This window comes from Melanotaenia boesemani, chromosome 16, assembly GCF_017639745.1.
Source record: "Melanotaenia boesemani isolate fMelBoe1 chromosome 16, fMelBoe1.pri, whole genome shotgun sequence".
NCBI classification, from domain to species: Eukaryota; Metazoa; Chordata; class Actinopteri; order Atheriniformes; family Melanotaeniidae; genus Melanotaenia; species Melanotaenia boesemani.
Genome location: NC_055697.1, coordinates 34,687,241 through 34,710,266, shown reverse-complemented (window position 1 = coordinate 34,710,266; position 23,026 = coordinate 34,687,241). Strand labels below are relative to the sequence as shown.

The window sequence follows — 23,026 nt, the reverse complement described above, 5'->3', positions numbered from 1 at the left end:
ACTACATTCCAAACCACCTTTATCTTCATTACAATAAAGTCTATTCTGAAATTACAGTATAAAATGGTAATTGTTACAATAAGGTTACAGCAACCATGCTGCCAGTATTTGTGTAAAATTAGCAGTCTTTTTCTCAGTCTATGTTCATTTATGAGGTTATACTTGTGTTAAAGGTTAGGTGTGAATGCTGTGGTGACATCTTGGGGATGAAACTGCTACCAAATGAATAAACTGGAAATATAAACTTTGCATGAAACAATTGCACCATCTTGTTTGAGAAGCATTTTAATGGCTTTTGCACATATGTAACAGAATGAAGGGGAGAAGTCTACAAATGCACACCCAACGAGCAGTGACTCCCAGTCCACATCACACCACTTCACCTACAAATCCCCCCCTCCAAAGTCCCACCCACCCTTGTCGTGGCATTAATTGTGCAATACAAAGTAATATCTCATTTCTATAGTTAAAGTGACAGAACAATGCACACAATATTTATAAAATGATCAGATTCTAGCACAAAACAGAAGGCGGCCAAACACCCAGTGAAGAGTTTTATAAGTTATCTGATGTGGACAACTCTTAGTCTGACCCCTCCACCACCACCCATTTCTCACAGATTTGGGTTCATTCATGCTGGTTTACACACCCTTTTTATCGCTTGCATTTGCAGAAGTTCATTAATGACAAAATTACAAGAGGAAACCTTCAAGCAAGAATATCAGCTTGAAATATGAACTCACCTTTTCTGGTATGGTCGCTTCAAAATGTTCTTGTTGGCAATTTTTTTCTAATTTCAGTTGTTGGCTGTTGAATAAACCATAACCTCCCTTCACCAGCTGAAAGTGAAGGTTCAGATGAGTTAAACCTTAAAATTACTGAGAAAATTTTAGGTTTAAATGTGATGTTCACCGTTAGGGGTTGTAGTAGAATCACTTTGGGGTCTTAACAAAATAAAGTTAAGCACCAGCTAAAGCACCAACTAATATGATGACAATTCTAATACTTTTATATTTGCTTTCAACATAACTATCCATTTTCTATGACACTTAGTCCAATTCAGGGCCGTGTGGAAGCTGGAGCCTATCCTGGCAAGTACCAGGTAAGAGGTAGGGCACACCTGGACAGGTTGCCAGCCTATAGCAGGGCCAACATGATTTTTATTTCAACTACACAGTTTGAACAAGGGAAAGCAGACCTGAGCTTAAAATTACAGCCCTGCTTTAAAATTTGTCTCCAAAGCACCCCCTGGTGGAGACCTTCTGCAAAACAACTCTAATTTCTTGGTTACTACAGTAACAGTTGATTAGTTGCCTGAAAATAAAGCAAAGTGAGGACAGACGAGCTTTGTAGAAGGTTCAGAGGTTAGCATATTTAAGTGTTGGTGCAGAAGCTCAAATAAGATAAAGTACCCAGAAAAGTTTTGGACTTCTTTAGCATGCTGACTCTCAAAAAATAAGTCAGAAGAAATCGAGCTCAGCGCAAAACTACTAAACATATTAGCATAGTCTGTAAGTTCCAAAATCACATTCCTAATTGCCTCCTAAAAACTGGAGCACATTTGCATTGTTTAGCCCACATTATTTTGCATCAATGTGTTCGTGTTTTACATTAATTTTGAACTAAAGTTTATTTAACTGATGAACATGAAGTGAGCAGTGTTTCCTGAGCAAGATTCTTTTTTTGTAGTGGGGCGAAAATTTGGGCCTTTTACAAGATAGTCTAGTTTAATAAAAGCATATTTATGAAGCAGGTTAATTATACTGTCATTAAGGAACTTCGGTATCTGAAAGACAAAATCTCAACAGTTTTCACTACAAAGGCAGCAAAAGTCTGAAATACAAGAAAAAGAGAGCTGAAGCCTACAAGCAAGCAACCATTATTCTGCAACATTACTACATTCCAGTAAATGCCTTTTATGACCAACACTCCACTTAACAGCAATGCTTGTACAGAACATCTTCATACTCTGACCAAATGAACCTTACAAACAAAGAGAATGGAAACAAAACACCTTTCAGGCAAGTAAAGGGCAAAGTTTCAGAAATGTAAATAAAAAATCACACTGGATGTTTTCCAATTTGAGCTATTAAGCATTCCTACTAGTCTCAGTAACTTACTAGTCCATCACTCTGCGTCAACGCCTCCTTCATTCAGACCTCTGAAGTGTTTTCACAGAAAGAAACTTTTATTCAACGAAACTTTTCATGGTTACTCTCATTAGTACAAGTAATAATAACATGTTTATTTTGAACAGTTTGTTATACACAAGTTATACATATAGTTCAAAGCACCGCAGGTGAACTGTTTGTTCTCAGTGCTGCTGAAGGAATTAGACCAAAGCAGAGCTGAACAGAGCATGACCGCCATTGTTTGCTTCTCACTGGTTATTGCACCATTATACCATACCATATGCACCATATTATTCAGTGCGCACAACTCTTTCTCACTTTTTAATCTGCACTTTCACAAAAGGAGTGTGGACTTTCAAAACCTTTAAGTTTCAGATGTAATTTCAGAGGATTACCCTGCTGTGGTCTCAGTTTCCCTGCAACAGAGGGATACATGTCAACTTGCAATGACAAAGGGTTGCAAAAAAATAAAATAAAATAAAAATAAAATAAGGATGGCCCTGAACAGGAGCTACCTACCTACAAGTTGAAAAAAAAATTGAAAATGACTCAGAACAGTGAACATGATCAGACAGAAAGCTGGGAAAATAAAAAAAAAAACGTTGGAGATATAAAACACAAAGAATAGCTATAAGAATAATAAATGGGATCAGCTGGGAACTCCTCCACACGTTGGTGTTGTTGAGCATCAAACAGCTGCCTGAAGCGTGCAGACCTCCTTCCTGCTCCGTATCTTCCTGTAGACTGACGGAGGATGGAGGTGGTGCATTGGACTGTAGCTCTGAGCCGACCGGACGGTTGATAGGCACAGGGAGCAGAGTTTTGCCTCGGAGCTTATGCTAGTCACGCTTTGAGAGGAAGAGGAGGAACAGGAAGAAAGAAGAGAATAGTAGCTGTTTGGGATTGGAGCTGACAGAGCAACTGTGCAGGTTGTAACTGCTAGAAGCGGAAGGAATAGTTTGTTATATGGTGTTAAAAACCGAATCAGGTTAATATCATCTGGTAATTTAAGACTAAACGGTTTACATTAAATAAATGTAACTACATTCTGAGCAGTTATTTTACTAATTCTTTGTTATGACAGGATCAGTTGCTATGAGCACATTCTAAATCGATAGTTTGGCTGATTGAGGCAACATCTTTAGCTAATATTCAACCAAAGATCAACTGATGAGGGGGGCCAACACCAAACAGCCCCAGAGGGAAGAAGGGGAGGGGGAAGAGCGTCTATTTCTTCTTGCTGAACAGACTGAAGCGCTTCTCCTTTTCTTTTTCTCGTTTGCCCGGGCTCGACTCTGCAGCTGTGGCGACAGAGGCCGGCAGGGTCTGAGCGCGTGCAGCTGGGACAGGCGTGCTATGGCTGCTGGGCGTGACCTCTGACTTGTCACCCGTCACGGCGATGGAGATGGCTGAAATCCATGTGTTCATCTCCTCCTGCAGGACAAAGAAAAACAACACACTATACTTTTAAGATAAGAAGATGGAGCTCTTCAGTGTTTCATGACACGGTTGTGGCGTCTGCAGCCTTCCATGCCATCATGCTGGGGAGGGCGCAGCACAGAGACAGGAAGAGATTTAACAGAGCTGGATCTGCAAACTGGACTCCATTGAGGAGATGGCAGACAGACAGATGTTGGCCCACCTAACATCCATCATTGACACCTCCACCCACCCAATGCATTCAGCTGTAGAAGCTCTGAGCAGCTCCATCAGTGTGAGGTTGCTCCACCTCAGAGCAGGAAGTAACTGACAATCCTGCAGCCATCAGACTGTATAAAAACACCCACCGTAGAGTTCCTGCCACCTTGTCACCCCATCTGTCTCCACCCCATCACCCCGTCAATCTCCCACCCCATCACCCCATCTATCTCCCCCCCATCACCCCGTCAATCTCCCACCCCATCACCTGTCTGTCTCCAACCCCATTACCCGCCTATCTCCCACCCCATCACTCTGTCTATCTCTGTAGAACATGTATATAGTAACTATTGCAGCTATTGTTGTTGCTATTACCCTCTTATTCTTTGTGTGTCCTATCCACTGTCTTCTACATTCTTGCTGCTGTGGCAATGAGGGATCAATAAAGTCTTATCTTATATTACAAAATCTAAAGATGACACATTTTCAAATTAGGAACAGCACAGTTTGACATAAAAAAAACAACAGAAAAGTTATCAAATCTATAAAATACAACATTTAACATAAGAAATTAAGTCAATGAAAATCGATGGCAACAACATTTTCTCTGGAAATAAAATGTGAAGGATTTTCATTTGAAAACTTACATCATCTTTGGCTTGGAAGAGATATTCATTCCCATCAGTTATCCTGCAAAGGTTCAAGTACACCAATGAGTGTTTATAGAATTTTTTTAAGAACAATCAGAGAAAATATTCATTTTCTGAGCAGCTTTGTGTTGACAGCAGTTATTTCAATGTTCACCTGTCAGGCTGCACAGATTCAACTTCAACTGTCAATGCATGAAAATTTTGATTGAATTTTTTCAGAATTTATATTAATTTGTAACATAATAAATTTTCCCAAATGGAAGAGTTTAAGTATAAATAAGCTCTCATCCACATTCTGTCTGTAATAAAGAAATTATGCTCCCTACTGTTTCATGTCGGGAAACATCTTTGTTCAGATGGATGAAATACAGAAATCCGGGTTATGGTTTAGGTTTATGGAATATGTTTGTGTCTGCCTGGTAGTAATTATTTAAAGATTTAATACTAATGGTAGCAAAATATGACCAGTTTGACTGGAACGGACTTCTTGGTGCAGGTGCAGTTTTCCACTAGAAGTTTTGATTTCTACTTAAGTCTAAACTGGAGTTTTTCTGCGTGGCAGAGTTGTGCACAACAATCAGAGCTAACCCCAACTTTCATCTGACACAAAGGTGTGGAATTGAGGAGTAATAACTGTAAAAAAAAAATAAATAAATAAACTGATTACTAAGTTAACTTCTCTGTTGATCTCTTAAGTTTGTCCACATAGAAAAGGTTACTTTGTGGAAGGGTTAAAGTACTCTACACTGTCAGGTATCTCAAAGATCCCTGTCCACTTTCAGGTTGACACGTTTCAGTTTTTTAGGTACAGATCGTTGCAGGAATAACCTCAATTTTTGGATGTGAGATTAAGGTGTCAGCTGGATGACTCTTTTAAAGTGAATGAACTTTTTGCTCTTCCTTTCTATAATACTGTTAACAATACTGTGCTTCAGTCTGCACCACCTGCTGATCATGAACTAAGTCAAACGATAAGTGACAAAGCGCAGCCTTGGCAGAGTCCAACCTTCACTGGAAACAAATCTGATTTACTGCTGGCAATGTGGACCAAGCTCCAGTCGTACAGGGACCAGACAGGTCGTACGAGGGGTCCGGCACTCCATACACCTACTTGAGCTTGAATACATGCTTCTTCTTCTTGTAATCCAGCGCCACTTCACACACAGCGTCTTTTAGGCTGATAGGGATTTCACTGTGGTAGGGAATTCCCTGACTGGCACTCTTCTGATCCTTATAGAAACCCATTTCTTGGTGGTTGATCACACAGTAGACATTGTGCCATGACCTGCAGGGAAACAGCAGGGGTCAGATCATCAGCCAACCTCCACCTGGTTTAGCTCTGAGCATCAGTAGTTTGACTTCCTCTGTAAAGCAGATGTTGATCCCATTCTGTGAAATAGTGAATTCATAAATCCCGAATTACTTTAACACTGAAAAAAATGTAAAAACCTATGAACTGAAACCTTCAAAATAAATGTTTAATCAAATTAATGAATAAATAAATACATAAATATTATTAAAAAAGATACTCAAAAAGCTATGAAAAGAAAATAAGAAATTAAGAGCTTTTAATGTGAACAAAATACATCTTGTTCCACAGAGAAATGTAAAGTAAGCCATTAACCCATATAATAAAACTGTCAATAACAAAATCATACTTAACAGTTCCTTGGAAAACTGCCATAGTGACACCTGTATTTAAGTCATTACAAGTAAAAGTTTATTAATAAAGAACTTTTCACAGATAAAAATGAAAGTGCTAGACATAAAACAGCTGCAATAAAAAAACATAATTCCATAAAATAAATAATTACCATCAAAATAAAGTTTTCCTGAATAAAATAGTCTTCAACTGCTTTTTAAAAGAGTCCACAGAGTCGACCACACAGAGGGACGAGGCAAGTCCCTCCAGATTCTGGGGGCTACAGCCTGAAAAGCGAGGTTTGCCCAGGTTTTAAAACGGGTCTTTGGAACCTTCAGGAGGCATAGGCCTGAAGACCAAATGGTGCACTCTGAGGAGTAGGGAGACTGGGGGGCCTGAACATGTAATGCCCAGAAAGTCAATATTGAAACTAAAAAGTCAATATGAAATTTGACTGAAAGCCAATGAAGTCTTGATGAAATATGGGTGATGTTGGCTGTTCTGGACAAACCTGTCAGTAATCTGGCAGCAGAGTTCTGCACTAACTGAAGTGTGTTGAGTCCGCCTTATTGAAACAAGTGAAAACAGAATTACAATAATCAATCTGAGATTAGATAAACGCCTGATTGATCATTTCAAGATCTGATTTTGACTAAATTCTCCTAACTTTGGAGACAGTTCTCAAATCCATCCATTTTCTTCTGCTTATCCAAAGTCGGGTTGCAGGGGCAGCTTCCCTCTCCCCGACCACGTTCACCAGCTCATCCAGGGGGATCCCGAGGCGTTCTCAGGCCAGCCGAGAGATGTAGTCCATCCAGCGTGTCCTGGGTCTTCCCCGGGACCTCTTTCTGGTGGGACGTGCCCGAAACACCTCACCAAGGAGGCGTCCAGGAGGCATCCTAACCAGATGCCCGAGCCACCTCATCTGGCTCCTCTCGATGTGGAGGAGCAGCGGCTCTACTCTGAACCCCTCCTGGATCACCGAGCTTCTCACCCTATCTCTAAGGGAGAGCCCGGCCACCCTGCGGAGAAAACTCATTTCAGCCGCTTGTATTTGCAATCTTGTTCTTTCTGTCTCTACCCACAGCTCGTGACCATAGGTGAGGGTAGGAACGTAGATCGAATGGTATATCAAGGGCTTTGCATTTTGGAGCTAATCCACTGTTCCACGACCGGGGGGAAAACCACACTACTCCTCCTCAATCTGAGATTTGAAGATCTGACAAACCCTCTTCTCCAGGACCCCTGAATAGACCTTACCAGGGAGGCTGAGGATTGTGATCTCCCTGTAGTTGGAGCAGACCCTCCAGTCGCCCTTTTTGAAGAGGGTGACCACCACCCCAGTCTGCCAGTCCAGGGGAACTGTCCCCGATATCTATGCAATGCTGCAGATGCACGTCAGCCAATACAGCCCTACAGCATCCAGAGCCTTAAGGAACTCTGTGCGGACCTCATCCACCTCCAGGGCCCTGCCACCGAGGAGTTTTTAAACCACCTAAGCAACCTCAGCCCCAGAGATAGTAGAGGCCATGACAGAGTCCCCCGACTCTGCTTCCTTGTCAGAAGACATGTCATTAGAATTGAGGAGGTCTTCAAAATATTCCCTCCACCAACCCACAATGTCCCTAGTCGAGGTCAGCAGCCCCCATTCCCACTCTACACAAAGTCACTGGAGCACTGCGTCCCCCTCCTGAGATGCCGGATGATGGACCAGAATCTTCTCAAAGCCATTTGGAAGTAATTCTCCATGGCCTCTCCGAACTCCTCGGACTCCTTTTGCCTCAGCGACCACTGTAGCTGCATTCCACTTAGCCTGCCGATACCCATCAGATGCCTCCAGAGTCCTACAGGCCAGAAAGGTCCAATAGGATTCCTGCATAAGCTTGACGGCATCCCTCACTGCTGGTGTCCACCAATGAGTTTAGGGATTTCCGCCACAACAGGCACCAATGACCTTTACAGCCACAGCTCCAGATGGCCGCCTCAACAATAGAGGCACAGAACACAGCCCACTTGGACTCAAAGTCCCCCGCCTCACACAGGACATGGTTGAAGCTCTGCCAGAGATGGGAGGTGAAACATTTTCTGACAGGGGACTCTGCCAGACATTCCCAGCAGACCCTCACAACACTTTTGGGTCTGCCAGGCCTGACCGGCATCCTCCCCCACCATCTGGGCCAACTCACCACCAGGTGGTGATCAGTGGACAGCTCTGCCCCTCTCTTCACCCGAGTGTCGAAGACATGCAGCCGCAAGTCCGACGATACTGTTTCACGGTCTTATTTCTTGTGTTTGGGTTTTGCCATATTTAGTTTCTGTTATAATTTTGTTTTGATCCTGGTCTTAGCTTGGTCATGATCACAGTTTAAGTTCTTGATTTTTGTCATGTGTATTTCATGTTAAGATCTTGTTTTAGGATCATGGGTTTAGTTCTTAAGATCACAGTTTAAGTTTCTGGGTTCTGTCATGTGTAATTAGGATCTTGGGTTATAATTTTGGGTTTTGTCATGTTTAGTTTATGTGTAGATCATGTTTCAGGTTTCTTGTCAGAGTTATTTTGTAAAGATCATGGGTTTTGGTTTTGTTATGTGTATTCAGGTTCTTGGGTCATAGTCTTCCTTCATGTGCTCTATTTTCTGTTCCTGGTTGATGAGTACACCTGGTCTGATTTGTCATTCATGTCACCTGCTCTTAATTACCTTTGCTGTGTATATATACTCCTGGGTTTGTGTCATTCCTTGTCAGGTGCTCTTGGTTTCAACATGGTTACATCCTGAGTGCCTCATGGCTTCTTCGTCACGGTTTGTCAGAGTATTTCACGTCTATTTTCCCAGTTTCCAGTTTTAGGTTAATCGGTGTCATGTCAAGTCTTGTTTTTGGTTCTGGAATAAATTGCTCATCATCTGCACTATTCTTCTTCCTATCCTTAACTGCCTGAAAGTGGGTCCGTACTCTTCCTCCCCTGGAAATCATTACAGGTGTCTGTCTTGCAAAATTATGTTTAACTCTTAATATAAGTAAAACAGTTTGCACATATTTTACATCAAAAACTAGTAAAACGGGATTAATTTTGTTTGATGGGGGAATTATAAAAGCTATAAACCACTTTAAATACTTAATCGTCATGGACAGTATTGTGTCTTTTAAAAAAGATGTCAGCACAGTAAAAACAAAGGTAAAGTTCAATTTGAATAATTTTAAGATCATCAGGCCACAATCTTTATACTGCTGGACCTGTCTGCTACCTTTGACACGGTCAACCATCATATACTGTTCTCCACACACTCTCGGAGCTTGGCATCTCAGGATCTGTCCTCTCGTGCTTTATGTCCTACCTCACAGGGAGATCCTTTAAAGTATCTTGGCAAGGGGGCGTGTCCAGATCACATAGGCTGAGAACAATGGTGCCTCAGGGCTCGGTGCTTGGCCCTCTTCTCTTTTCACTATACACCTCCTCACTCGGTGCACCATTAGCTCTCATGGTTTCTCCTACCACTGCTATGCAGATGACACTGAGCTTTTCCTTTATTTCCCACCTGACAACACAACCGTCTCAATGTGAATATCAGCCACCTTCAGCTAAATCTGTCCAAGACCGAGCTTATTGTCTTTCCAGCCAATCCTTCCTTACCGCCACAGATAATAATAATAATAATAATACATTTTATTTGTGGGCGCCTTTCTTGACACACAAGGTCACCTTACAGGATAAAAAACAAGAATAAAACAAATCAATAAATACACTCAAATTAAAGGATGCATAAAACAATAGTGAGTATGCCAGTTTAAACAGCTGTGTTTTAGTTTGCATTTGAACAGTTGTATAGAATCCGAGTTACGGATGTCTGGGGGGAGTGAGTTCCAGTAATGAGGAGCAGAGCAGCCAAAAGCTCTGTCTCCATGGTAACAAGGCAGGCTGGGGGGACGGTGAGGTGGATGGAGGAGCAGGATCTGAGGGAATGAACTGGTATGGAGACATGGAGGAGGTCAGAAAGGTAGGGAGGAGTAAGGTTATGGATGGCCTTATAGGTGAACAGCAGGATTTTGTAGTGGATGCGATAGGTGACGGGGAGCCCATGGAGCTGCTGCAGGACAGGGGTGATGTGATGGGTGGATGCAGTTCTTGTGATGACCCGGGCTGCTGCATTCTGAACCAGTTGACGTTTATGAAGTTTATAAACAGTTTATAAGTTTATAAACAAAGGACTATTGTAGGGAGGGGAAAAAAGAAAGCCCTGCCTCTAAGCACTACATAACAGCACCTGGATCCACCTGGATCCACCTGGACTCCCAGCAGTCTGACTACCACTTAATAATGACGTCCCTCCTGGTTGGTTTCTGTGGGTGACTTTCTTTCTCTTGGAGAAAAATATTTGCTAAATGACTGTAGCATAAAACAAATAAATAGAATAGAAATGTCCACTTCTGCTGCAAAACTTTTTCTACATTCCATTCGTCACTTGTATCATTGCATAACAACTTGGTCCCAGGCAGGTGTGACCACCCTTAAACCAGTTTACTCTCTCTACAAACAGATCTTAAAAACATTAGATAAAAAACCATGAAAGTATCACCACTGTAATATTCTAAACAAATATAACCTGAAATTTGAAAACGACATTTTATACTGACACATATGCTGATGTACAAGATTATTAATGGGCCAGCACCTCCCCCTTTTAGAGTGAGCCTGAACTCACCTGACAGTGGTAAAACTGTGCAGGTGAGAACCAGAGCATCTTCAAGAGGAGACTGGATACCAAAATTTAAGAAAAGCCTGGAAAAATCTGTGTTGGGATCTGTAGTGGGAGAGTGGAATTCCTTTCCTGCTGATATTAGAGGGTCTCTGGTAGCATTGCATGGTTTAAAAAACAACTTGAACTTTGGCTAAAATCCACACAAGACTGGAACCATGATTCAATGCCTCAGCTCAATTATTTTACACCACTGAATCACACTCAGGGCTTAAACCTTTTAAAGATGCGTTAAATCTTATTTAGAGACCAGGAAGTACTTCGTGTCAATAGGTAACTTTACATCGGAGCAGACAAGAATTACATGTGGAGTTCCCCAAGGTTCCATCCTGGGGCCTCTTCTCTTCCTTGGCTACGTAGATGACACACAGGTATATATTACAATGTCACCAGGAGACCAAGGCCCCGTACAGGCTCTTGGTAAATGCATTGAGGAGATTAATGACTGGATGTGTCTGAACTTTCTCCAGTTAACTGGAAACTAAACTGAGGTGATGGTCTTTAGAGCCAAAGAGAAATGATTAAAGGTCACCACAGAGCTTCAGTCTATACACCTAAAAACCACCAACCAGGCCAGAAATCTGGGTCTAGTGATCAACTCAGACCTAAAAACCACCAACCAGGCCAGAAATCTGGGTCTAGTGATGGACTCAGACCTAAAAACCACCAACCAGGCCAGAAATCTGGGTGTAGTGATGGACTCAGACCTAAAAACCACAAACCAGGCCAGAAATCTGGGTGTATTGATGGACTCAGACCTTAACTTTGAGAACCACATGAAGGGAACCACAAAGTCAGCCTACTATCAGCTTAAGAACATATCAAGGGTAAAAGATCTGATGTCTCAGCAGGACCTCGAAAAACTAGTCCAGCTTCTATCTTTAGTCGACTTGATTATTGTAACAGTGTTTTTACAGGTTCTACCTAAAACATCAATCAGGCACCTGCAGCTTGATTCAGAACTCTGCTGCTCCAGTCGTCACTAAGACCAAGAAAGTGGACCACATCAGTCCAGCTCTGAGGTCTTTACACTGGCTGCCGGTCCGTCAGAGGATAGACTTTAAAGTTATGCTGCTGGTCTAGAAAGCTCTGAATGGTTTAGGACCAACATACATCAGAGACCTCTTGACCCAGTATGAACCTACCAGAACCCTCAGGTCATCTGGATCCAGGTTCTTATCAGTTCCAGAGTCAGAACCAGACATGGAGAAGCTGCATTCAGCTTCTATGCTCCACATGTCTGGAACAAACTTCCAGAAAGCCTCAGATCAGCTGAAACACTCAGTTTATTTAGATCCAGGTTAAAGACCCACCTGTTCTCTGCTGCATGGACTAGTTTTTATTTAGAGTCCAGATCTGGATCTGGTTCTTTAAGATGGAATCAAAGTCAAAGTCAAATTTATTTATAAAGCACATTTAAAAGCAACCTCAGCTGATCAAAGTGCTGTACAAAACATAGCAGATAAAATGTCTTGGCTATCATTAAATAAAATAAAATAAATAAATCAATATATGTCATAATACATAATACAAGAATAAAATAATTTAAAATTGCATAACAATCTTTAAACTTGATCATATTTTAATACTGTCTTTCCCCACAATGGAACTATATTTCTTGCATTTTATCTATTTTATTTGTAAAATATAGGGTGAGAAGCTCGGTGATCCGGGAGGAGCTCAGAGTAGAGTCGCTGTTCCTCCACATCGAGAGAAGCCAGATGAGGTGGCTCGGGCATCTCGTTAGGATGCCTCCTGGACGCCTCCCTGGTGAGGTGTTCCGGGCACATCCTACCTGAAAGAGGCCCCGGGGAAGACCCAGGACATGCTGGATGGACTACATCTCTCGGCTGGCCTGGGAACTCCTCGGGATCCCTCCAGATGAGCTGGTGAATGTGGCCGGGCAGAGGGAAGTCTGGGTTTCCCTGCTTAGGCAGCTGCCCCCGCGACCCGACTCCAGATAAGCAGAAGAAAATGGATGGATGGATTGAAGGATGGATGGATGGATGGATGGATGGATGGATGGATGGATGGATGGATGGATGGATGGATGGATGGATGGATGGATTGATGAAATGTGCTATACAAATAAATTTGCATTGTCTTGCCTATAGAAATAGAAGGGCCTTTTAATATTATCATTCACTGTTTATGCTTTGTACATCTCATATTTTTACTCCTGTGTTATTTGGAATAAATTGTTATGCTGTATTTATATGTTTTTACTGTCTTATCTGTATTTGTTTAAGTTTTTTTAAATTGTTTGTCTATTATTTTATGTGTAAGGTACTGTTTTTCTATTCCGTATTTACTGCCCATGGACTGCAGATGTAAATTAGCTTTTAGCTAACTCTGGTGCAATTGTGTGACTGTGCAAGCTCTATAAGGTGCAGCTCCCATAGCACTGTAGAACTCCACAACCCATATAACAGCACTAGATGTCTCAAATCTGCTAATCAATCATCCCAAACTCTTCCCTCATCTAGAGGCCTAAAAAAGGGAGATCCTGCTTTTTCTATAGCAGCTCCGAAGCTTTGGAACAGTATTACCTTCTCAGTCTAAGATTCAGCTTCCAACTAATTTTTTCAAAGGCTTTGGGTGTTATCTTTTAAAAACTTTTTTTTTTTATCTATTTTTAATCATTATTTCTTTTACTGTAGTAATAACTGCATGTTTTTTAATAAACGTTTTACTGTTGTTTATCCATTGCTTCTGAAAACTGTTCAGCACTCTGGTTGTTTTGTAAACGTGCTCTACCAATAAATTTGATTTGATTTTTTTTCTTCTGGGACTGCAGATGGAAATTAGCATCTTGCATTCAAACATTTATTAATAAGCACTGTCCCATTCAAAAAATAAATGAATATTTACAGTAGATGATCTTCTGTCGACTCCTACCTGCTTGATGCCTTCTTGTTGTGGCCCTCCCACTCATGTTTGCGGTGCAGGAAGCCTTCCAGCTGGGACGTGGGAGCATCCTGTTGGGTTTTGGCGGGCAGGGTGGCTGCTTGGCTGGGCTTGCCCTTGCGTGATGCCCTGGGAGACCCCGAGGGGCTGGGTTCCGACACCCCATTCACCACTTCAATGTTATCCTGGGAGCAAAGGAAAGGAGAGTCAGAGGACTGGGGATGGATGGTGGTCTCTAAAGCCGGGTACACACTGTGTGCTTAAGCAACCAATAGGAAGACCCAACACCTTCACCGTTTTGTAAAAAAACAAAACAAACATGCTCAGTTGATGGAAGCCAAACAAGCTGAGAGTAATTTTTGGAATTCAAACAAAAAAAAGTAAAGAAATGCTTCATAAAGCACTTAAAGGCTTTTTTATTCAAGCTCGCTTTAAGTTAAAAAGGGTTTATATCTGTTTTGTTTTTTTGTTTTTTTATCTTTTATGTCTTTTTACGTGCTATTTCTTTTACTCTACTATAAAGTATTTTGTGATTTTTATCAGGGAAAGGTGCTAATTAAATTCTTCCTGTCTTCCACTGCTGCCACACCATCATCATCCATCAAACCTGACAGAGGCAATTTATGCTGGATACAGAAGATGGAGAGGCAGGCAGACGGACAATAAACGGGCGTCAGAACGTGAGAGTGAACTCAGTACTGCTCACTAGTGGATGAATGGATTCTGTAACTATGGCAACGTAAAAGATGCATGGAACTAGGAAGGGGGGTAACGTATAACAACACTTATACCTATTATGTACATAAAACAGCATAAATGGGCCTTTAAGATCACTGGGTGCATGTCACACTGTGAAGATGGCTGTAATCACACAGTGTGTAGATGAACTATTTTTTTAGATGTTCAGAAGCAGTAAATCAGAGCTGTAGCATGCAGAGCAGAGAACAATCACAGGCCTGTAAAACTGGTCCTATACAATCTTATGAAAACAAGTTACGTGTAACATTATTGTTGAACTTTTTTTAATGATTTCATGAATTGTTAAATACGTAAAAATAGTTCAATACATGGCGTATTAGGGACTACATCCCACTTCTGCACCTGTGCATGCTGATCAGTTGGAGAAAATGTACAAAGCAGAATGTCCTCCAAGATAAAGACACCCCTTATGAATACACATTAAACGGTCATATTTCAAGTTAAAATGTCAAAATGCAATATTAATATTGGACATGCTGCAATAATTATAAATCTTGGATATATTGTGTACACTATTTAAAAGCCTCTAAGCATTCCCAAAACCAGGCAATGATGAGTAAATGTGAAGATTTAACACACTTTAGGTTTGGTCAAACTAATTCAAATGCTTGTAGCTCTTTAAGCATCATCACAATGAGATTGCTCTAAAACTGCACTTTTCTGTTGCAGCTCCACAATTTTTATTTAAAAAGTACTGTAAAAACTAATCAAACTTAAGTCAAGAATGTATCATCTTCCCAAACTTGGAACTAACAAACTCACTGAACATAAAGGAAAAAAATGTGAACTCCATTCATCAAATCATTGCTGGCATGTTATTCATCAGTCCTGATTAGAAATGTATATCCACAGCACCCAGGTCAATCATGCACTGATTACACATTTTCTGACATGCATGATCACAAATACACCACTTCACACAACACTGTAGAGTGGAAATAAAGAGGAGGGGAAGAGAGGGAAGAAACAATACAATCTCAAACAATTATCCACAAAATTGCTTGGAATTCTTTGCTGGGCATCATTAATGGTAAGCAAAGAGATTTTGTTTTTCCACACCAACATGATGCTTATTACCCTGTTACAGATCTCCTCGAGGGTCTGATGAATGGAGGATGCTGTGTTTGAGAACAGGTCAGAGGTCCAACCAATCCTGGAGGCTTTAACTGCAGAGCTGGACCAATCCTGGGAGCTTTTTACTTAAAGCTCAGAAGGAACTAAACCAGCCAGGAACATTAACAGCTTTGCTAATGCTTCCTGAACCTGGACATTTCAGTGGCTTTTTTTGTCAATAAATACATCTTGATTTAGTTTTTATAGGGCTGACTGATCCCATAAAATCTGTGTTTGAAACAAACGTTTGAGAAGCTGCAGCAGTCATATCTACCTGAGGCAGGGCTCTGTCAGAAACCTCCATCTTTCAACATTAAAAACTTTAGCTTTAAGAAATTAAATCCTTCTCAGAAATTGATATTTGCTGTATTTCTTCAAAGGTTATAACATTTAAATGAGTTGCTCTCCTGTTCCACAAACTTAAACACTGAAGGACTGAATGCAGAGCCCCAGGAAGCAAACTGGTGGAGAACATGGAATAAAGACGTTAACAGTGGCAGAAATGAAAACATGTAAAACAGAACCATGTTGGAACAGGATAACACACAAGGAAAAACCAGCAAGGGTCAGACTGCACTGGCTGATTCTGACTGGGTTTATTGGGAATGTGTTAGTTGGGGAAAAATCAACATGCAACAGAAACACTGAAAACAAATGATGACAGTAAACAACAACAACACCAACATCAAACAACCACAACTGATAATAAAAGGAGAATCCAACACACATACAATCTGACATGTGGGATCTAAACGAATGAAAAAATATGGTTTAATGTTAATATGTGGAATGATTTTAGTTTGAATTACAATGACTGTTTATAGGAATAGAAATGTTGGATTTTTGGCAGATGTTATATGAATCAAGTGAAATAAGTGTCTTTATTAATATGATAATGTGATGACATTTAGTCATGTATGTGATGTTTACACTGATGTAGGTGGTATTTCATGTTAGGTATAAACCTAAAGTCCTCCTTGAGTTTTCTTGGAACATGTTAAACTGCTGTATGAATTCAGTAAAAAGAAAATAATAAAAAGGAAAGTAAATACCCTAAATCCAGAGGTTTTTCTATTGATATGGAAATTATATCAGGATATTGTGATCTAGACATGAAACAGACACGTCGCTGTCAGATTAATAGAAAACATCTGAAAATGGCTTTTATGTGCGAATTATGAAATAAAAATATTTCCATGTGCAGTGTAAAATTACGTTAGAAATAAGCTTTATGGGTAAGCTGTAACTGACGTATGTCAGACGCAGTAAGTTGCATGTGAGCCAATTCATACAGCAGTTAATTGTGTAATTACAGAACTTTATAGTAAATTTTTGAAAAAATTATCCATCCATCCATCCATTTTCTTCTGCTTATCCGGAGTCGGGTCGCGGGGGCAGCTGCCTAAGCAGGGAAACCCAGACTTCCCTCTCCCGGCCACATTCACCAGCTCATCCGGAGGGATCCCGAGGAGTTCCCAGGCCAGCCGAGAGATGTAGTCCGTCCAGCATGTCCTGGGTCTTCCCCGGGGCTTCTTTCCGGTGGGACGTGCCCGGAACACCTCACCAGGAGGCGTCCAGGAGGCATCCTAACCAGATGCCCGAGCCACCTCATCTGGCTCCTCTCGATGTGGAGGAGCAGCGACTCTACTCTGAGCTCCTCCCGGATCACCGAGCTTCTCACCCTATCTCTAAGGGAGAGCCCGGCCATCCTGCGGAGAAAACTCATTTCAGCCGCTTGCATTTGCGATCTTGTTCTTTCGGTCACTACCCACAGCTCATAACCATAGGTGAGGGTAGGAACGTAGATCGACCGGTAAATCGAGAGCTTTGCCTTTTGGCTCAGCTCCTTCTTCACCACGACAGACCGATGCAGAGTCCACATCCCTGCAGACGCCGCACCAATCTGCCTGTCCATCTCCCGCTCCATCCTTCCCTCACTCCTGAACAAGACCCCGAGGTACGTGATCTCCTCCACTTGGGGCAGGACCCTATTGCAGACCCGGAGAGAGCACTCCACCCTTTTCCGGCTGAGGACCATGGTCTCAGACTTGGAGGTGCTGATTCTCATCCCAGCTGCTTCACACTTGGCTGCGAATCGCTCCAGTGAGAGCTGAAGATCACGGCCCGATGAAGCTAACAGAACCACATCATCCGCAAAGAGCAGAGACCCAATCCTGAGGCCACCGAAACGGATCCCCTCAACACCTCGGCTGTGCCTAGAAATTCTGTCCATAAAAGTTATGAACAGAATCGGTGACAGAGGACAGCCTTGGCAGAGTCCAATCCGCACTGAAAAAATTATCCTCATATTTTTTAGGGTTTTTAAATTGTACACAATATTCAATAACTGAGTATGTTAGAACCTATTAGAGATACAACAGTTTTAAAAGGTTTGTGCATGGAAGAAACGTGGAATGTGATGGAAAACATGATGGTTAGCTGTACATGCTGAATTATGAATAATATGACGAAATGAGCAGTTGGATGGAGACATACCTGGGACAGGTGTAAATGTTTCCTGCTAAATGTTTAAAATTATATGGCAAAGGAAAAGAAATAATTTTTGTATTTGTTTTACTGCTATTTTAGCTCTGTAATCAGGTAACTTACAAGCGTAACCGTTACAGCTTATTCATACTGATGGATTATTCTATAGCCTCTGCAACCTTATCTAAATGGGGCAACAGACGATGAATGTGAGATGTAAATAAATTAACCAAGCTTAAACTCATAACACAATATTTTTATTTGAAGACAAAGTTAAGACTTATTTGAATGTGAGTTTGAATTAAAATGTTCTAATGTTAACAGAAGTACTAATTATCAATGTATTTTTCAGGTTTTGTTTTTCAGGATTTCTCAATACGTTGGTGAGACCACCATTTACGTTAGAACCTGCTTTTCAGTGTTTATACGTCTGGAACCTGATTTTATGTTGCACACTGAGGACATGTCTCAGGTGTGCTGGGGGACATGTCTTGTCTCAGGTGTTTTCATGGACGTGTTTTGTCTCAGGTGTTTTTGGGGACACGTCTCAGGTGTTTTGGGGGTGTGTCTTAGGTGTTGAAATTCCACAGGGTGAGTTTGTAAACGATAACGTAGATGAGCAGAAACATGAGCAGCTGAGGGGAGAGGATGACGGGAGTGTCGAGCTGAGAGAGACAGAGGGAAGGGGGAAAATGAAGGGATGGAGGGATAAAAACTAAATCAAAAAGGTTTTGTTAAAGTTGTAAACTGGACATTTTGTCGTATTTATGTGGTCACACACACTTCATTCAGGCTTAAAATGCAAACATGAATTTCTATTTTGGTTGTTTGAGACTGAAAGAGTACAGATTATTGTTATACAGCACCTTTAACTTATTCTTATATTTTTCTTCAAATAAAAGTACACAAAGCAATGCTAGAACCAGGTCAGATTGGAAAACGACAGGAATGTGAAATTTCTTGATTTAGTTGATTTGAGTCCTTAAGACAAAGTGCCAAATTAAAAACAATAAAAGGCATTTTAGAGAAGTTACTTTTAGTAGGAAATATGTTACCAAACAAAAGCAAAATTCACAAATAAGACTGAGCATCCACCTGAATCTTCTGACTTCCAGCAGACCACCTGCAGTTTTACTTGTTTCAGACTGGATCAGGTGTGAAGCAGGGCTAGCTTCATTAAGTCTATTCCAGTTGTAGTTGTAAGAATTCTTTTGATCAGAGTTTTTTGAGGAGTTGCAATTTCACCTTGACATGTTCCGACTGGAACTTCAGTCTTCTTCAGAAATGTCATCTAACGTGTGTTGTGACGTCACTTAATCAGCTGATGGTATCCTTGAGGCGGGACCAGCCTCCAATGGTCTTTGCAGATCGTCAAGACTGTGTCAAAACTTTCCACCGGCTGGGAAGACTCGAAAGAACACAAGTATGCCACAAAAATGATCTCAGATTCAACCTCCGTGCAGAGATGAGGATATTACACCAGCCCCAACATCAATAATCTGATCCACATGAATGATGTGGAAAAAAAAATTATCCAGAAAGTAAGAAAAGAGTTAATGAGAGAAAGGAGGAGGAACAGTAAACAAGATCAAACAAGTCTGCAAAGACCTGCAAGAGGGACGAAACATGTTCAAGGAACGTTTTCCACTGGCAGTAGAAACAGAAAAGGAAATTAACGGACATCTAAAACTTGAATCTGGGGGGATTCAAATTAGGAAACTAGAAAAAGTCAATGAAAGAAAAACAGCCTACATGTATAGAAAATCAATGAGAAGTGGCTACGCAACTTATCAAAACACACACCTAGCTCACTCCAAAAAACATCCCGTACCAGGAATTCATTTTAGCACCAGAATTAGCCTTTCAGAAGATACAAGAACCGAGAGAAAAAGCAGAACTACATAACGCTGTCACAGGAATTTTAACAACTGCACAATTACCATGAAGAAACATCCTAAAAGAAGAAGGAAAGGTAATACAAGCACTAAAAATAGATAAAACCATTACTCTATTACCGGCAGATAAAGGCAGGGCAACAGTGGTTATGGGCAACAAAAACCTACACAACCCAGATGGAAACTATGTTAGGAGACAAGAACATGTATGAAAAGTTGAAGAAACACACCACAGAAGACAATAAAAAGAAAGTTAAAAGTTCTCCTGAAATCCCTGCTAGAAAAAAGAAAAAAAAAACTCAGGTCATGTATAATCATTTAATACCAACGCAAGCATCATCCCCAGGATTTATGGCACACCAAAAATTCACAAAATAGGACCGTCCACTACGCCCCACCGTAGACAGCACTGGTCGCCTCACATACAACCGGGACCAACAGCTCCGGTCTGAACCCGTCCTCGGACTCACAGCTCAACACTGCAAAAACACTAAGCAACTGGCACACAAACTCAAAAAATGACGAGATTTCCATTTCACACAGCGTTGCATCACTATTCACCAAAACCATGTCCATGTCACACTACGAATCGTACAAGAACACCTCGGTTATAACAGGAAAGGGGTTCACAGCTGAAGACACATCCCACCTCCAACGGTTTGTTGCTAGGTCCCCTTATGTCAAGTTCAGGGAGAAGATTTCCAGACAAAAAGGAGGATCAGAAATGGGACCAATTGTCAGCCATCATGAGCAGTTTCTTCATGGAAGATCTGCAAGCAAAAGCCTAAACTACAGTACCCCCACAATGCAAACCCTAACCCCCCGGTAACGATCAAATCTGGCCACACACACAACTCAAAGACTTTAGAACAAAATGGACACTACTGGAAGCTTTAAATTCACACAAGGACACAAACCGAACCAGAAACTTCCTGGACATGAAAATTCACCACAAAGACGATGGTGGTACAAAAACCACAGTATACAGAACACCTACACACACCAGTCAACACCTTCTCTGGACTTCGAAACACCTAATAACCCACAAATTTTCTTTCGTCAGGACACTTTACAAACGGGCCAGTATCATCATCGAGGACAGACAAACATATACGACGCACTGACACACTGCCAACATCCAACATGGGCCACAATCAAAGGAGCACGGCAAGTCCACAGCAAGACAAGCATGAAGGAAACAGAACAAACCCCAAACCGAAAATTGAAAACAGCAACACCACACACCAAACTCTGCCAGCTCCTAGTTCACCCAAAGGACCAGATCGCAACATAATATATCGCTGCTGTCGGGCAAAAACCTCCTATCTCCAAAACTGTCATTTTTCAAAAAATGAAAAAAACGGAATGGTTTTGTAATAACTGGACATAATGTCATCAAACTTTGTATTATGTTTTAATCAAATATCTTTGGTTAAATATTTGTAAAACAAAAGACAGACATAGAGGGTGACCAATAATACTGATTTATGAAGGAAAACAAAAATCACAAATTTTGGACATAGGAGGTTTTGGCGCGACAGCAGCGATATGAAACCCCTGCAAAATAGTTGAAACATCAGAGAGACAGGGAGAAGATTTAACACAAAAAGGAATGTGGAAAGGAAACAACAGGACGACTCGCAAGATCACAGAAAGAAAAAGCAGAACGGGTGAACCTAAAATCAGCCGAATCAGACCACTGCAGAAGGAAAAAACCAGATCGTGGACAGGGACAACGCAAAAATCATCGGATCAGAGAGCAACACATTCAAACGCTGGATCAAAGAGGCCATAGAAACCAGGAGGCGAGCCAAGTGATAAGGGGGCGTTCATGCTACCCCACACATGGCGTTCTCTACTGCAAAGACCATCGGGCAGCAGGAGGCGTGGCCAGCTGGCAGGGAACCTGTCAAATTGCTGGGCTGGCCACGTCTCCAGGATCCATCAGCTGATAAATACAGGTTGGATGTTTCTAAAGACTGAAGTTCCAGTCGAAACATGTCAAGGTTAAATACACCTCCTTAAAAACTCGGATTAAAGGAACTCTGACAACTTCAGGTGTGAAGCATTTAATCAAATTTTACAACATCTAACAGAAAGAAAATCCTGCTCTGTCACCATCACAGTTTCTGAGATGTTTTTAGTGGCAGTATTTCAGGAAAAATTGTGAAATTCTACCTTCTACTTAAATTGATGTGCAGAAAGTCGACCAGAATATCTCTGATTAAAATTCAGAGCACAGATGCCACATCAGAGGAATGCTGAACAGAAGGATTCAGGTGGACATGCAGCTCGTGTAAAAACCTGACCAAACTATAACTGAATGTGAATTAAGTGACAACAATTGGTCCTCTCTTACAATCTGTAAGCTGCCTGCAGTTGCTGGTGATTAAAGGCCTCCCAATTATAACTCTGACAAACATTAACACAATTCTGACAGTGAAACTTGCTAAACTGTACAATCAGGTATTCATCAGTGAAGAGGTGGAAACAAAGCAGAGGTACATGAATATTGCAGTGATGTGTAGGGCTGTAGACATGATGAACGTGTCAGGGTGCAGCGGTCCTGCGGCTCTGCAGGGTGCTGCTGTATTTCTGGTAGGCAACAGAGCGGTAACTAACCCTGGGAGACTCCTGATCGGATGGCAGCCCATTCTGAGATGCCGGCTCGCCGTCCCTGCAGAAACACACCATAAACATGGTTATACACACATTATTACCAGCGCTTAAGATTCAGCCTGACAGAAATTTAACTACTCTACTGTTCTTTTTTCAGGAGCTGCAAGATTTAGTGGGGTGAAGATTTTCTGTCTTTGGCCTAAACTCAATATTTCTGGCTATTTTGGTTCTTCAGAATAAAGGATCTGAAGGAAAAACAGCAGTAGTTCTCACAGTGTTCTCACATTTTGAAAGGAAACAACTGTCAAATGAATTGTGAAAATAATTATAGTCTTATTAAGTGGATAACAGTGAAGAAAAACTAGCCTTTGCTAGCAGAGTGCTAAGCTAAAAACGTGTGCTAATGGGTACTAGCAAACTGGTAGAAAAA

The 23,026-nt window shown here is 41.3% G+C and overlaps 1 protein-coding gene across 3 annotated transcripts in view; it reads right to left on the bottom strand.

The window, feature by feature from the left end:
* Positions 1–270: 270 nt before the first annotated feature.
* The window catches only part of LOC121656050 (spectrin beta chain, non-erythrocytic 1), a 180,194-nt gene continuing 157,438 nt past the window's right edge, over positions 271–23,026 (bottom strand). For all 3 annotated transcript variants that reach the window (XM_042011042.1, XM_042011041.1, XM_042011040.1), the window contains 5 exons: positions 22,600–22,654; positions 13,715–13,908; positions 5,532–5,705; positions 4,418–4,460; positions 271–3,566 (listed from right to left, as the gene is read on the bottom strand). In XM_042011042.1, the coding sequence (XP_041866976.1) occupies positions 3,360–3,566; positions 4,418–4,460; positions 5,532–5,705; positions 13,715–13,908; positions 22,600–22,654 (673 nt within the window). In that variant the 3' untranslated portion in view covers positions 271–3,359. The remainder of the gene's footprint in view (positions 3,567–4,417; positions 4,461–5,531; positions 5,706–13,714; positions 13,909–22,599; positions 22,655–23,026) is intronic.